This window comes from Cryptotermes secundus, unplaced genomic scaffold (genome assembly GCF_002891405.2).
Source record: "Cryptotermes secundus unplaced genomic scaffold, Csec_1.0 scaffold26, whole genome shotgun sequence".
Taxonomy (NCBI): Eukaryota; Metazoa; Arthropoda; class Insecta; order Blattodea; family Kalotermitidae; genus Cryptotermes; species Cryptotermes secundus.
In genome coordinates this window covers 3,929,757-3,945,478 of record NW_019743656.1, presented here as the reverse complement: position 1 = coordinate 3,945,478, position 15,722 = coordinate 3,929,757, and the positions used below count along the sequence as shown (strand labels likewise).

The following is a 15,722-nucleotide window of genomic DNA, read 5'->3' as shown; positions in this document are numbered from 1 at the left end:
ACCGACTAATCTATAGGTTTTCATCGCTTTGAGTTGGCCCATCGCCTCATGTAGGCTTACATCAATGGCTCTACAGCCCTTTATTGAACCCTGGACTCTCCTTCGATTTCGTTATCTTTTTTTAAACAGACTGTAGGACTCCTTGGACGAGTGATCAGCTCGTCTCAAGCCCTCTACCTATACAGAGGACGAGAGAAACACAGAGTAAACGCACACAGACATCCATGCCTTGAGTGGGATTCGAACCCACGATCCCAGCCTTCGAGAGTCCCGAAGACATTTCATGCTTTAGATTGCGCGGCTACCGAGATCGGCGTGATATATATAATTACCCTCGACACTGCATGGAAGTGGGTGGTCAGCTTCACGTTCCGGCCACTTTACCCCCAGGGAAAGAGACTCCGATATCCATTGTATATGAGGTTGTTTTTCAACATGCGATGCGAACCAAAATTTCCCTACTGGAGATTCCGTTGAAGACTCGGGGATTTTCTTCTGTGACGTTGGCTGCGAAAGGTGATGACGTAACCTCGGAGATGTTTTAGGTCGGAATCGAAAGAGGAACAGCGACGCTGACTGCTGAGATAGCTGATAAAGGAGATCCTCTACGAACGTAATTTTCTTAACGATCCTTGTTACAAATTGTCCGTATAATTTATAGCTAGACGCACGTCACAGTACAGAGCAATAACACGAATGGAAACCATTAAATGCCTGTGAAGTTAGATCTGGGTTTCACAGCCCTTATTAAGCGTCTTATTCAAGGAAGCAGTGAGTTCCTAATTTTAAGCAAATATCCTCTCTGTCTTGATGTTACATTTGATGCGAAGCGTGAGTTTCCCGTTTCTTTGTCTCTAGTCATGACTCATGTTCCCTTACATCCAGAGAAGAATATTAATTCAGGAATTTGATGGTATATATTATTATCCGTAGGCTACGAAGCGTTTCCGTTTTACTCATCACGAACTTCGATTTGTACGTGTATAAATCGTGTCTTAAAATAGCGAAAAACGAAATGAAGCCATACAAATAACAAATTTTATAACAAAGAAACTATGGAACAAATATTACAACAGAATATTTCATGTCTCCTGGGATATACCGCCGCGCAATCCGGCTAAAAATCAATTTATGTTTCGGAGGAACATTTTGCCTCCATCTTCAGGTTGAAAAGTAAACCAAATAAGAATCAAATGGAAGCAGAGCTGTGTCCCAATTAAATGTCTTTTACTTTCTCCCTACTACATTACATGATGTCCCAGAACTTGGAAAGCTTCATAGCCAAGGGCGTGGGACCCTAAAATCCAACAAATTACAAAGGAATGATGCAACAAAGATATATGAAGCAGCATGCGGTGTAATAGAGGAAAAGCAAATAAAATCACAGTACAAGAAAAGTAAAGGTAAAGGTATCCCTGTAACAGGCCGTGGAGGCCCATAGATTTATGAGACGTCGATGTTCCCACATTTTCTAGACAACCGGCTCACAGATGATGGTGAGGATGTCTGCCTTACGTGCCATCCTTTATCCCAAGGTAGATTCCTGTTAACTCGTTTCTGTTCGAGGCTAAGTCGACCCCAGGGCTATAGTGCGGCTGAAAGGATTAGGTAAATTGAAAGAATGCGCCTCATCGGGATTCGATCCCGTGACGTATAAGAAAGGACAATGTTGAATTGGATCTTGGGCTACGAATTGGATTCGTCTGGCTCGGGATGTGAACCAGTGGCAGGCTCTTGTGAACATGGTCATGGATACAACTCTTTATGTACCGTCACAACACAACAAACAGAAAAAAATCAAGGTCAGCGCCCAGCCATCATGAGGCCTGATGATGGCCGTTAGTGGCGGAAACATGTAGCGAAACATAGCTGGGCGCTGACCTTGATTTTTTCTGTTTGTTGTGTTGTGACGGTCAATGAAGTGTTGTAAATTGTAACACAACAGGATGCACGAAATTAAAATTAAAAATGGTCCTGGATCTTCGCGTTGCAGAAAATGTTGAGGGCTTCTTGATTGGCTGAGAAACTACTGGCTTTCGAAGGAGGACTCAACTCCTTGCATTTAGTTAGATTAAAGGAGAGAAATTATGTCAGTTGCACAGAACGGACGTTCACATGTGAAACAAATGGACGTGGTCCTTGTTTCGTGGGCGATGCCATTGGGTATAGAATAATTCTTTAATCAATACTCCACAGCCGATATCAAACAGAAGCGGAAGATTGTAGTGCGTGCAGTATTTCAGTGTCCATACGAGTATACACTATTTGCATAGTCACGTATTACACACGCGCACATATTTCTATGACAACGATTTTCACGAAAATTTAAATAACATTTCAGTTATTCGTAATGACCGTTATTTTTGTTGTAATATATTCAACGACGCTGTAATTAAATGAGTTTATATAGCGTCCAGTGATTTAATGACAGTGAAGAATTAATTTGACAGGATGTGGAACGAAGCTATCATGGTCTGAATTTAACTTCATGCATTTTCCTGGCTGGGCTCGAAAAGTTCACGAACAATTTCAGTGAATGTAAACGTTCCCGGCCTAGAATCGAGCCGGAGATTTCTTACAATGCAAACCAGGAGCGCTGAATCTGTAGGTAAGCTTGCTTGATGTCATTCATAATGATGGCAACATCTCGTTCAGTATCCAGCAGCTCTTGCAGTTGATACATTGTCGTTAATATACTAAAATTCCCTCTTGAAACAGAGCGGTACCGGTTGGAATGGTGCGTCAACTAACCTCACCATAGTGTCTATGGCACTGCTTCGTGTTCGAGTTGACTTTGACCTTCTGTTTTCTTCAGTTCCTCCCCGTAGATGCTGATGTACTGCCACGTCCCCTTTCTCACACATGCATTCAAATTCAAGCTAAAAGGTCTAAGGTAAAATTGTCCCTGGAAGTATAGCTCCACCATTCTTGACCTCTGCAATAGATGGGAGATCAGTGGTGAGGTTTACGTCCCTGCCGCTTCCCTGACGGGGAATTAGGCCCCGATACTCATTTGATAGGAGGCTGGGCGAGCTCGAGAGCCGGTCTTGACGCTGTGGAGTACACAAAACAGCCACGTAATAGGCACCACTGTTGTCTGGCGCCGTGTTTACAGGTGTTATTGGCAACGCTGTCGGGAGTTGTTTACGGCTGCATAGCAACCTCGGCATCTCTTGGCCACGTCACCGCTGGCGGGGTAGGGGAAGGAGTGTTGACTTGCCTGCTACCCTAGCAACGAGAGCGCTCTGATGATGTAACGTCACCGCTGGCGGGAGGAGGGGTGTCCTGCATAGCGCAACACGTCACAATATCTTGCCCTGTTGGGAATCGAATCATCTTCGTCCTGCCCGTAGTCCGTCGTTATATCTACTGAGTTGTAATGACAGTCGTTAAACAAATATATTATAAGTTCCTGAAGAGTTTATCTGGAATATAACGCCGTGTAGTCAGTTGAAAGTCAAACATGTCTCCATCTTTAAGGGCGAAGAAAAAGACAAGCAAGAAGCTAGCATGAAGCAAATACAAGCAGAGCTCTGAAACGTTGATTAATTTCAACGGGCTACACAGAGTTTTATGCCAGAAGATAGAACTCTTCATAACCAACAAATCTCACATCGACAAGACTTTAATGATGTGTGAGGTAATGACTGCGCACGCGTTGGTTGGAGGTAGTACTAAGTCTGTCTGTAGATGGCTCTGCCAACAATAGTCCTGCCGTCAGCTGTCATCAATTTCATCAAAAATCTTTGTTTACAGAGTTTCTTGACACCAGTATTTGCATTTGTTCAGTATTTGGTGTTAAGATTTGATTATAAGCACGCAAAGAGAAGGAAAATAAATACACAGTACATACATAATAAGTCCCTCCCAGGCTTGTGTTTATGTTATTTTTGCTACGAAATAAAGTTTAAGAACACTGGAGTTTTCTGTGTACCGAACCGAATCCGTGATGTATCGATACATCGCAATAATTGGTCAATTTACAGCTCGGACTCAGCGACTTAACGGCACTTCAGAGAGACACGGATCTTCATGGTGCCCAATGGCGTCGCACAAAATTCAATTCTGTTTAGCGTCATCGCAGTGGCGGCTCGTAAGTTAGTTAACAATTTTCAGTGGCGGTCAAAATTTAATTAAATATTCAATATTTAACCAAATATAAGAATTAATGTTTGAATTCTTTCCTCCTTGTTCATACTCGTATTAAATCACTGTTGCTCATTCATGGAGCTGAGCTTTTCTTGAGAAACTTCCAATTGTGTAGCTATTGAGGAAGTTCCCAACATTTTATGGAACTCGAAGGTTCATTACCGTGTTCACAAGAACCCCCCACTGGTCCCTATCCAGAGCCAGATCAATCCAATCCATACCATCCGATCTCTCTAAGATCCATTTTAATATTGTCCACCCACCTACTTCTTTGTATTTCTATTGGTCTCTTTACGTCTGCCTCTCCCATCAATATCCTAATGCATTTTTCTTCGTCATATTCGTGCTACATGCCCTGTCCATCTCATCCTCCTTGGCTTTATCATTATTAAATTGTTAATAAAATGTAATGGACAGGCTGAAGCGACCGGGAAGTGAAGCTGACTTTCACTGTCATCTAACGTCGAAGTATGCATGTGAATGAGCAGGTTGGACAACTCGTAATTGAAAGGGACTTGGTTCGAATCTTTACTGTTAAATAAAGCATTAATAAACATAAACTGATTCCTTATTTAAATACACCTGTATTAAGAGAAACGGGTGGTAAATATTTGGTATTTAATTTATAGTTTATTAAAACTATGTAACGTCGACTAATTGAATTACATAGCGGCCTCCGTAGTCTAGGGGTAACGTTCCCACCTCATGACTCAAGGTACGCGGGTCCAAACCCGGCGGAGGTCGTGGAATTTTTAAGGGCGGAAAAATTCAGGGAACAAGTCCTCCGGGAGAGACATTAAGCCGTGGGTCCCGTGTCGTAACTTTACGGCACGTAAAAGAACCTCATGTCTCAAGTAGACCTCTGAGCCAAATTTGTAAGGACATTTCCCGCCCAACAATAGTCTCTAACGCCTCTGGTATATGGGGGAAGCATCTAGATACCGCTGAGCCAGTAGAGGCCGAACTCGCTGGCTGAGTCGGGACTGATAGCACGCACCAGTACCGGTAGGGTATAGAGACTGGTAGAATATCACAGGGGGACGTACAATAGATCAAATTGGTCGCGGTGCATGGGGAAACCCACCCCCTCCAATAATAATAATAATAATAAATAATAATAATTTAATTACATTGTATAATGAATTGGAAGCGGTGTGGAAGGAAGCCGTCACGGCATAATTGAAAACGTTATCTCGGCATATACTTTGAGGAGGATCACGAGACACGTAAGTCAGGCTAGTTTTTGTCACTGCCGAGATTCGAACTGAGATTCTGCTGAATAAAAATTTGAGGCGTTTCTATTTGAGCTGGGGCGCAGATCTTCTGTTCTGGCCACCCTTGACTGACTCTACAGTTGTATAATTTCAGGGAAAGTTTGTTTTTTTTGTGGAACTGTGTGTCCGTAGCACAAAAGTCTGGTTACATAACGGAAATGTTATTTCATGAACTTCTCGGAAGGTTTCGTGCGATTCTTAAAAAGATTTTCTGAGCCACCTCTGAAGCTTTTATTGACATCCATGTGTCATCTTCAGTGGAGGAAGTCAAACTCAATTGTTGAGAGAGTTACAGACACAAAAACAGAGTATGATCAGAACTCACCGACACGAAAACAGCTGACGGAAGTGTAACATTGTAGACCAGAAATATTATAGCAGAATGTAGGTGTTGCACGGGGTGGTCACAGGCAGTTGGGTGACCCTACAGATCGCGTTGGTCACAAAATGTAACTAGCTCCTCGGAGCAGAGTCGTCCTTGTGAAACTAACAGTTCCGAACTTCTTATGCTACCTGAAGGTTCATTATCGTTTTCATTAGATCTCGCCTCCGTCCTCTATTCTGAGTCAGATTAATCCAATCTACAGCCTCCCATCATATTTCATTAACATCCATTTCACGTTATTTTCCCATTGAAGGTTAGGATTTCTAGATTATCACTTTTCTTCGGTCTTCCAACCTAAATTTTATATACATTTTTCTTTTCTCCCATATTTGATTCCCCGATGAGGTCATTGAACATTTACACTGACCTAATCCTTCCTTGCAGTCGCATTATGATCCTGGGGTTGACTCAGCGTCTATCAGAAATGAGTACAAAGAATCTCCCTTAGGGGGAAGGGCGGCCAGAGCATAAGTCTTTTAATGATATGATCCACATCACTATCTCATAATGATGGCCCTGAAAAATATTTTAGATATGTATTATCATTTGTGCTGTTCACACTTCTTTTCCATGTAAAGTAAGAAGTAAATAACCCTGAACTTTTAATGAGTCGGGATTGTTCAGTTGCTATGGCTACCTGCTGGACGGCTGGGGTTTCGATTCCCACCGGGGGAAACATTTTTATCTTCACAGCGTCCAAACCGGCTCTGGGGCCGACCCAACCACCTATCCAGTTGGCATCGGGGTCTCTTTTCCAGGAGTTAAATCGGCCGGGGCATCAAACTGACCACTCATCTCCAGTTATTGACGAGGTCAACAGTAATGTAGCTATACTTCCACTCCCTCATACGTCTTTATGGCATGTGCTTAATTAATTAAGTAAAAGGACAAATTTACCTATACTTTATTTTTCCTTGGCACTACAGCCCCAGTGGGCCTAGGCCTACCTCCATGAACCGTTCACTTCGGTTTCTCTAGATCTTACACGTTTAGGAGGACTCCTTGGGCGGGTGACCAGCTCGTCGCAAGGCCTCTACCTGTACACAGACACAGAAAAACGCGCACACGCAAACTAAACATCCATGCCCTGAGTGGGATTCGAAACCACGATCCCGGTTTCGTAGCGAGTGAAGACAGTACATGCCTTAGACCGCTCGGCTACCGTGACCGGCTAACCTGTGCTTACCCCAGTGAATAACGTCTTTACTTAACTGGCTGTGCTGTGTGATTCCCAGCAGGGATGCCAACTGTGAATTGTTTCCTCTTGCTGCAGGATACTGGTCAGAGCAATCAGTTACACCGTGCACGGACTCATCCCGGCCTCTTGTGTGTTCGCGGATCGGTACAACAGAGAAGAAGTGGTGCGCTCTCTCGGCAAGGAGGTGAACATCAACCCACCCCTCACACTGGGTCAGTTGCCAGACACGCCCGAAGAACTCCTCAAGCTCGACCAAGTAAGTCAAATTTCGTACAAAATACTCAGCTCAAATAATTATGAAACATAGCCCAAGGATATGTAACCGCTGATGTTATGAAGATTGTAATCTTCTTGTACGTGATCTCACGACACTCGTTTATTTAACGACACTTTCAGTATCTTGGACTACATATGATGTGCCACGGCAGTGCCACAAGTTGAAGTAGCATCACGGAATTTATATGGAAAGACTGGGGAAAACCGCTAAAAACCAGATAGCTGATGTAAACCTGAGATTCAAACGGAAAATCCACGTCAGAAATATTATCACCCAAGCGAAATTGATCGGTGACGTAATACTGTTTTGTGGATACGTTTTGCTGTAACTTTCTGCCTACGTCTTCATGGTAGAAGTCTAAGCCGAATGGGAAAGTTGTGCGAGATATAGAGAAGGAAGAGCAGAAACCGTGGAAAGAAGCCAGCCAATGAGAGACGGTAAATGGGGGCGCATGGAGGAAAATCGTGATAGGAAAACATGTGAGAAAATATGAAGAGAATGAATAATAGATGGGGAAGATTGGAAGATGTAAGAGGAGGAATATCAAGGCATTCTGGGTAGAGCTCCCGGTCACGCTCCTTTACTGACATTTTAATATTATCTTCTTCCTGTGTTACAAAAAATTCTAGGTAAATTTATGTGACCTATCGGACGAACATTCAACTAATGATGGGCCTATAAACCATCCTTCGTATTCTGCCTTCAATTGACCTAACCCTTCCAGCCACACTATGAACCTGGGGTCGACTCAGCCTCTGACAGAAATGAGTACCAGGAATCTTCCTGGAGGTAAAGGGCGGCTGGCGCTTAGGGCTGACAACCTTACCTCCATCTGTGGGCCACGGCCTGTTACAAGGATAGATTCTTCCGCCCATTGCCATGTCGCCAGTATATTTTTATCAGCAAGCATACAGTCTGTATTTCTTTGCCTGGCCGTTCTTAGCTGAATGCGCAGTATGATCGGTCGAGTACGGTAACAGAGAAGATGTTTATATGCATGGACTAGACTCACGCGTCCTCCACAGTGCAAACCAACCAGTCCTCCGGTTCATTTTCCATACGTGTCGCTTGTCCTCGTGGTCACCCCAGAAGTCAGGTCTCATAAGCTACAGGCAGTGTCACTGAAACCGGACCAGCGTCTGGCAGTAACAGAGTTGTGCACGTCTTGGCCAATTGGCTTAAATAAACAGTAGACCCTACTCTTCAGACTTATCGTCCACGGTAAAGAAATGATGAAAACTGAGGTTCAGGTTTTGACGACAGTGAAGGTTAATGTTTATAACGCCGTGTAGTGTGGTAGGTGGGAGGAGTATGCTGTCTTAATCTTATTCCGAGTAAAATGTAAAGTTATTCCTGTGCTCAATTAAGTACTATGCCATGAAGACGCATGGGGGAGTGGAGGTGTAGCTCCATCATTCTTGACCTCGGCAGTAGTTGGAGTTGATCTTTCGGCTTCACTCACCGGCCGCTTTATCCCCAAGAAAAGAGCTCCCGGTACCCATTGGGTATCTAATTTGAAAGGATTGGTGATAAAACTTATTTATGTTTTCCTTTTGGCTCTTCTCGGTCTAAAGATGTATTTTTTTTTACTCCAATAATTATACAATCTATCCATTAAGTGTGGATAATAAGTACATTTTGTGGTTTACATATAGAAAAGGAAAGAGAACTTGTCGTGGTGAGCATGTTCCAATGAACCTGCTCAATACTTATTTTAACTGCTTAGTGATATGCAGTTAAGTGTTGAATTATTCAAATCTGGTGGGTAAATCTGAAGGTTTGAATCTGTTTAACCTCCTGATTTCTCCTTCGTCGTCGAGTAGTTTTTGTGCCAAGTCGTTCGGATGGACCTGGAGTCTGATTTTATACTTTTTGCTGTTTTTTTTTATTTCCTCTCGTACTGTTGGTACATCTAGGTCCTTGTGTAGTACCGTGTTCGGCACATACCACGGTGCGTTAACTATTATTCGTAATACTTTGCTTTGAAATCGTTGGAGAATTTCTATGTTTGAGTTACTGGCTGATCCCCATAATGGTATCCCGTACGTCCATATCGGTTTGAGCATGGTTTTGTACAGTAAGATCTTGTTTTCTGTCGATAGCTCCGACTGCCTTCCCAGCATCCAATACATCTGTCGGAATTTTATTCCGAGTTGTTTTCTTTTGGTGTGAATGTGTTTTTTCCATGTCAGTCGTTTATCCAGGTGTATACCAAGGTATTTGGCAAGATGTATAAATGTGCTTGTTATTTATGTCATGTTTGTTCTTCCGTCTCTCCGAATGTAACAACTCGGGAACAAGTGAATAGATTTTCACAAAATATTTATAAAACGAAATTTCGTCGAAATTTGTCAGCATATTTGAAAGCTGATCAAATTCTAAAGACTTCACATGAAGACCTCAGTGCATTTTCTGCACGTAATTAGCTAAATATACGTCAAAGCAAAATAAATGTGTATATTTCGAACGAAATATGTCGAGAGAATTGAAACGCACAGGTTATGTTCGGTGTACTTTTCCCGGAAGTCCTACGGTTTTCAGTACAATTAAACTAAAGGGAGCAAACACGTCAAAACTGTTACCTCTCTTTCTGGCCCAAGGCGTCAGGAAGAAGCCCCCTTTTCCTTTTTTTTTCTCATTTTGAGCCTACTTTTCTTATCATAAAAAACTGAAAGATGCTTTTGAAAGCGCCTTGCTGTCTGTGTGTCCCTCTTTAACAACGGAAAACCCCAAATCATTGCTAGGCAACGGCTCGGTGAACACATTTTCACGACAACGAATGCATATGGAGGCATCTTTTTATGTGCGGTCCGTGTCGAATCAGTTTTGTTTGCGTTCTAACACTGCAACTAGTCCGAGACTAACGAGTATTTCTATTCTCACTTAAACTGCTACTACTATAACTAAATGTCTAAGACTACGCCCACCGGCGTGTCCCAGAATCTTGAATCTTGTCTTGAGCACATTATTTGTCGCACTAGTTCAAGCAGCTTGAGTCTTCATCTCAGTAATTTCACTAGAGAGCACTTACATTTGCACTACACTAGTTCAAACGGCTTGAGTCTCTTGAACCTTCGCACTGTCCTCGCGTTGTCAAGAAGCTGTACCGCTTCCATATTGGTGCAGTAGTGAAACCGATCTTCGTGCTTTTCGGCTATCCCTTGAGTCCCGGCAGTGACCATCCTAGTGCCAAGATCCCTGTGGATGTCGCTATTACGGGCCTACCAAGGGGCATTTACTATTCCCCTCAGCACTTTCCCCTTCATCCTTTCTACTCTTTATCTAATCCTCCTCCCTCTCTCCTGCTACTCTCTTCCTTGTTCTGTTCGGCGTCCCGACACCCGCAACTGTGTGCGTAGTGCATGTTGCGCAATGTCCGACTTGTCTAGTAACAAACACCCATTAAGCTGCGGAAGTGTTGTACACGCGGAAATTATAGGTCATTGCGTTAAGTTCGTGTGACACTGACCCACCCACCTTCTCCTCACCTCAAGGCTCGCACGTTAAATGGTCCTTCTGTTGACTCCTTGTGCCACCCATTTTTGCCTCGTGTCTCGTTCCCTGCTATTCACACACGTCGTGAGAACAGGTGTGACCCTAGGGCCGGCTCGCCTCGCCTCAACGTGACACCGTCCAGCTCGTCTCCCCTTCGGTCTAGCTGTAGAAATCTCCAGTAAGAAGATTGCTTGAAGGATGCCGTCTTCTGGAATGTGACGCCGTGTAGATCTTGTGTGAGCCGACGTATCGTTGGAACGTATCGTCCCCATCTTCCGAGTGGAAATGTCCGCGAGCGAGGAAACAGCATGAGCAGGTGGTTGCCTGCCTGAAGATGGAGGCGATACGTTCCTCCGAAACGTCGGTTCACACAATATCAACACGGCGCCACATCCCAGAAGACTGTATTCTTCATAATCACCGCTGTGAGAACCTCAAATCCTACAAGGTTATTTCTTGATTTATTTAAGATATACCACGGCATTCTATGACGAATCACATGGGTTCTGTTCCCGATAGAGGAAATAACCTTTGCTGTGATATCCACACCGGGTCTGTAACAAACACAACACAGAACTTATCACTCACATCCACCACCTACTCATGCCTGGAATGTATGGAGTTTAGCTTCATGCCCTTCATACGCTTCCTCTGAGCTGAGGTACGAGGCAGCTTTACCTTTCTTTCTCTCTCAGCTTTGTTTATTATGCTTCTGCAATTTCCGTGCCATACAGCTCCGGCGGTGAATTAATTTCTTCAGTTTCTTGCCTTGGGGTGAGACTGAGTCCAGTTGGTACGTCGGCCACTATTTGGCCTCTTGTACCAGCCCCGGGTGATAGGTGATGGTGATTTTGGTACAATCATTGGAATGAAGATTGGCAGGGGATACCGAAGTCCTCGGAGAAAACCTGCCCCAGCTCCACTGTGTTTACCAAAAATACCATACGACGTGACCTGGAATCGAACCCGGGCCGCCGCAAGGCCAGCTCAGCCAGTTAACGCTGGCTTCTCACCTCGGAGATTCGGGTTCAATACTGGGCGATTTCATATGTGATTCGAGGTGGACGAAGTAACAATGGAGCATGTTTTTCTATGATTTTCTTCAGTTTTGCCTTCCTACTCATCATCAGCCATTGCAGCATGCCCATCTATCGCCGCCTCCTTCTGCTTTCTTTATTTTCTGTGTAATAATTTGAATATCTGTCCATACCCCTCTCTGCCAGGTCACTGGAAATAAAGTCAGTTCCATGGAGGGATGCTTCACCAACAGATAGCGATAACATAGATAGGGGCTGTGAAATAATAACTTTGTTTCCTCATTCTCTTCCTTCTATCCGTCTTCTCTTATACATACTTGACCTACAATTTTTTTCCTCCATATTTCTCTTTGCTTTTCTCCTAAAAATTCCCAACTTATTTCCCTTCTTCGTTTTTCTTATCATGCTCCTTGTTCTTCCCTCCTCATCCTTTCTTCTCTCCTTGTCCTCTTCTGTCTCCTTCTCCTTTTTATTTATCATTCTTCTTTATCTTATTTTCTGTTTGCCCTCATCCATTCTTCCTCCACATTCTTTATTTGCCTTTAACGTTTCCTTTCCAATTTATTCCTCCTGTTCTCCTTTTCTATATATTTCTTCTTGCTCTTTTCCGAATCCTTCTTCCTTCTCATCTTGTCCTCTGCCTCATTTTTTATTTCTCCCTGCAGTGTCCTGACTTTGAGAATTGAGCGGCAGTGTGTGAAAGGTTTAAGTGGATAAAAGAACAGTGAAGAAAAGGGGTAAAGGTGACGAAACGAAGATTATAAATCCTTTATTAAAACTATACACTTTTATTATTTATCCAATTTTTCTCTCCGTTCTTGAGAGTACTTGAAGATGCCTCGTAAGCCGTGTGCGTTGTCACAGGCTGTTTGTTTTTCATGAATACTGCATCAGGTTCTGATAGGATCCTGGAACAAAACCTGGCGTGACCTAAACTCCTTCCGGCCACAAAACCTTCTCGCAAGTTGTTAGGGACTCTCCTGTTCTGTATGCAAAGCGGAGGCACGTGACACTGCCAGGCCAGAGAGTTCACACCACAGACGATACCGACAAGGCATGGGATTTTGGCGACGCTGTGAACGGGTTGGTTATTGGGGAAAGCAGCATTATTCCTGTGGGCCAGGTGCGGACTGTGGTAGGTACTAGTCTTCTCTGTGATAGGCCTTGTCAGAGTTACCTCACGATTGGCGGTTTACCGCCAGTCAGTTCGACATGGTGACAAGCCCCTTGAGACTCACGACCAGTAATTTTATTTTTCAACTGAACACTTGGTTTTATGTTCCTTATGTAACATCATCTCTGACTAGAGGATGGGTCTGTCGTTTACAATTGCCGCTGGTCTTCGCCAGCGTAGTCATTCTGAGGTCCGAGTCTCGCGGGACTCATGATCCACGTTTTACTGTCTCAGATTCTAAACTCCGCCAAACTGAAGAACTAGGTCCCAGTATTTATATCCCCCACAAACAGGGAGACCCAGGTGTACCCCCCCCTTGTGGCCTTCCCCTAAACCCCCGTATCGTATAAAACATTAGACTTGATAAACTTGGGTCCTTTCCAGAAACGTAACTCTGGCCATTGAGAAGGGTCTGATGTAGTGACAGAGACTGTGAATGCCTGCTGTATGAATAATTAACTTGCTCTGTCTTTTAAATATTTTATATACAGTCTGCGAGCTCAGTTTAACCAACACCCTCACTCTGTAACCAGCCAAGTGCCGGGTCATGGACGAAGTCCCCAAATTAAGACGGAGGTTGTGATAATGTGCTGCCTGTTCAGGGCTATCGCACACCTCAAGGAGCGGTGATAGATGAGTATGAAACAATGATGCAATGACAATTATCACAAGAAAATCGAAGAAACTCTGATAAGAAATTCTAGTACAGTGCCACTTCTTCCACCACGAATCTCGCACGAAGTCACCTGGGATCGAACCCGGAGTTTCTATTCGGAAGCCAACTTTTGGTCGTTTGAGCTACGATATTTTGGCTCAGAGTGTACTGTACTGACGGCCATATATGGATAAACAGCCCAGAAATAAGCGTAACTTTTACTCTGCCAAATATAATTAAAATGATCAAGTCAAGGCGGCTGGGATTGGCAAGGAATATAGCACGAATGGAGGCTAAGCAGAATACATATAGGATATTGGTGGGAAAACCAGAAGGAAAGACCACTAGGAAGACCAAGAGTTAAGTGGGTGAATAATATTAAAATGGTTCTTAGAGAAATAAGATGTGCTGCTATGGATTGGATTGATCTGGTTCAGGATAGAGACCAGTGGAAGGCTCTTGTGAACTCGGAAATAAACCTGCGGGTTCCTGAAAATGCTGAGAAGCTCTTGAGTATCTGCACAGTTGGCGGCTTCTCGAGAAGGGCTCAACTCCTTGAAGACAGTGAAGAAAATATGAGAGTCTCCTTAAGGACAGGAGTAGCTGTACCCGTAAATGATCATCTCTGAAATACCGCCTGAGGTAACCTGCCCATTTTCTGCCTGATTATTACTTCAGGAACTAATTGAATTAGCACAATGGCCGAAACAATCCCCTACCGAAGCCTTACGCGGATCCTCAGAGAGAACGCTTAATAAGCCGTCGCAAATTGAGCCGTAAAGAGCTCTGGAATGTCGTGTACGAGAATGGCTTCCCGCGGCTTTTGATTCGGAGTGTACAAAGCCATTGTGCGGAGTCTGCACTGTAGACAATCACAGTGTCAATCCGAACTGCCGAGCCCGGACACGAGACCGTGAGTGCAATGTATCAGGGGTGTCCATTTGTTACCCTCTGCAATTAAATGATAACTAACCCTTTAAAGCCCAGGTAACGGCAAAATTGACCCATGTACTTAATTAATTAAGCACTACTCGATGAAGGCGTATGGGAGAGTGGATGTATAGATCCACATTTTCTTGACCAAGGCACTAGTTGGAGGTGAATGGCCACCTTCACGCCCCAGCCGCTTTACTCCCGGGGAATGAGCCCCAAGTACCCATTTGATAGGGGATTCGGTGGACACCAGAGTCGGTCTGGACGACGTGTAGAAGAGAAAATTCTTGATCTTATCGGGACTCGAACTCTGACCCCCCAGCCGTCCTGTCCGTAACCAGTCGTTACACCGACTGATTTCTCCTTAAACTCTGTTGTCCGTCTTCCCAGTGCCCTTCCAAGGAAGCCATGCTATAATAGTATCCAACAGCACGCATTCAGCGGAATGGGTGGACCTTGTATTTGGAACTAAGTGGCTTCGTGTGTTTCCTGTGAGGTACGAACTGAATTTGTATATACAAGTTCTATTTGGAAAAAATTCAGCACTTAAAGTGTTTTAACATGCTTCAGTCGGACTCAAGGGTCGAGTAGATGACACTCCTGGGAGATCCCAGGTTCATATCTCTTCCTAATACATCTTTCCCAAATCATACTTTTCTGATTATCGTTTAATGCCATGTTATCTGAGCTGCGAAAGGCGAGGTTATGAAATATAAATAAGTAAATACTTCGATACGTATGTTGAAGTTAGCTATACTATCCTTCTATTTATGCATAAGGAAAAAAGTTTTGAATCTCTAGATTTCTCATTGTCATTACGCAATTTCGGGCCACCAAAGCAACGAACTGTCGAGGGTCAACATGTCGAATGGACGTGGGATAAGTAGTTGGTCAATAGACAGATAGTAGTCTTTTGTATCGGAGTATCGCGTGTATTCTGTGACCACTGGTCACATTTTGATGTGGATATGTGAAGTGCACTGCAATGCTGGAGGAAGTTTACGATTGAACGTTTATGCGTGTTATTCCTGGGAGACGGCTGTAAATTTTGGCATCGACGCATTGTTCTATAACATGTTGGACTGGAAATTAACACGAGAAAAAGCAGGAATAGGGCTTATGTAACAAATGGCGAAACGGGTGTT

At 43.8% G+C, this 15,722-nt stretch overlaps 1 protein-coding gene across 7 annotated transcripts in view; it reads left to right on the top strand.

Moving 5' to 3' along the window:
- The window catches only part of LOC111874180, an 801,454-nt gene that overhangs the window by 689,675 nt on the left and 96,057 nt on the right, over nt 1-15,722 (top strand). For all 7 annotated transcript variants that reach the window (XM_033755358.1, XM_033755360.1, XM_023869458.2 and 4 more), the window contains one exon: nt 7,082-7,262. In XM_033755358.1, coding sequence (XP_033611249.1) covers nt 7,082-7,262 — 181 coding nt within the window. The remainder of the gene's footprint in view (nt 1-7,081; nt 7,263-15,722) is intronic.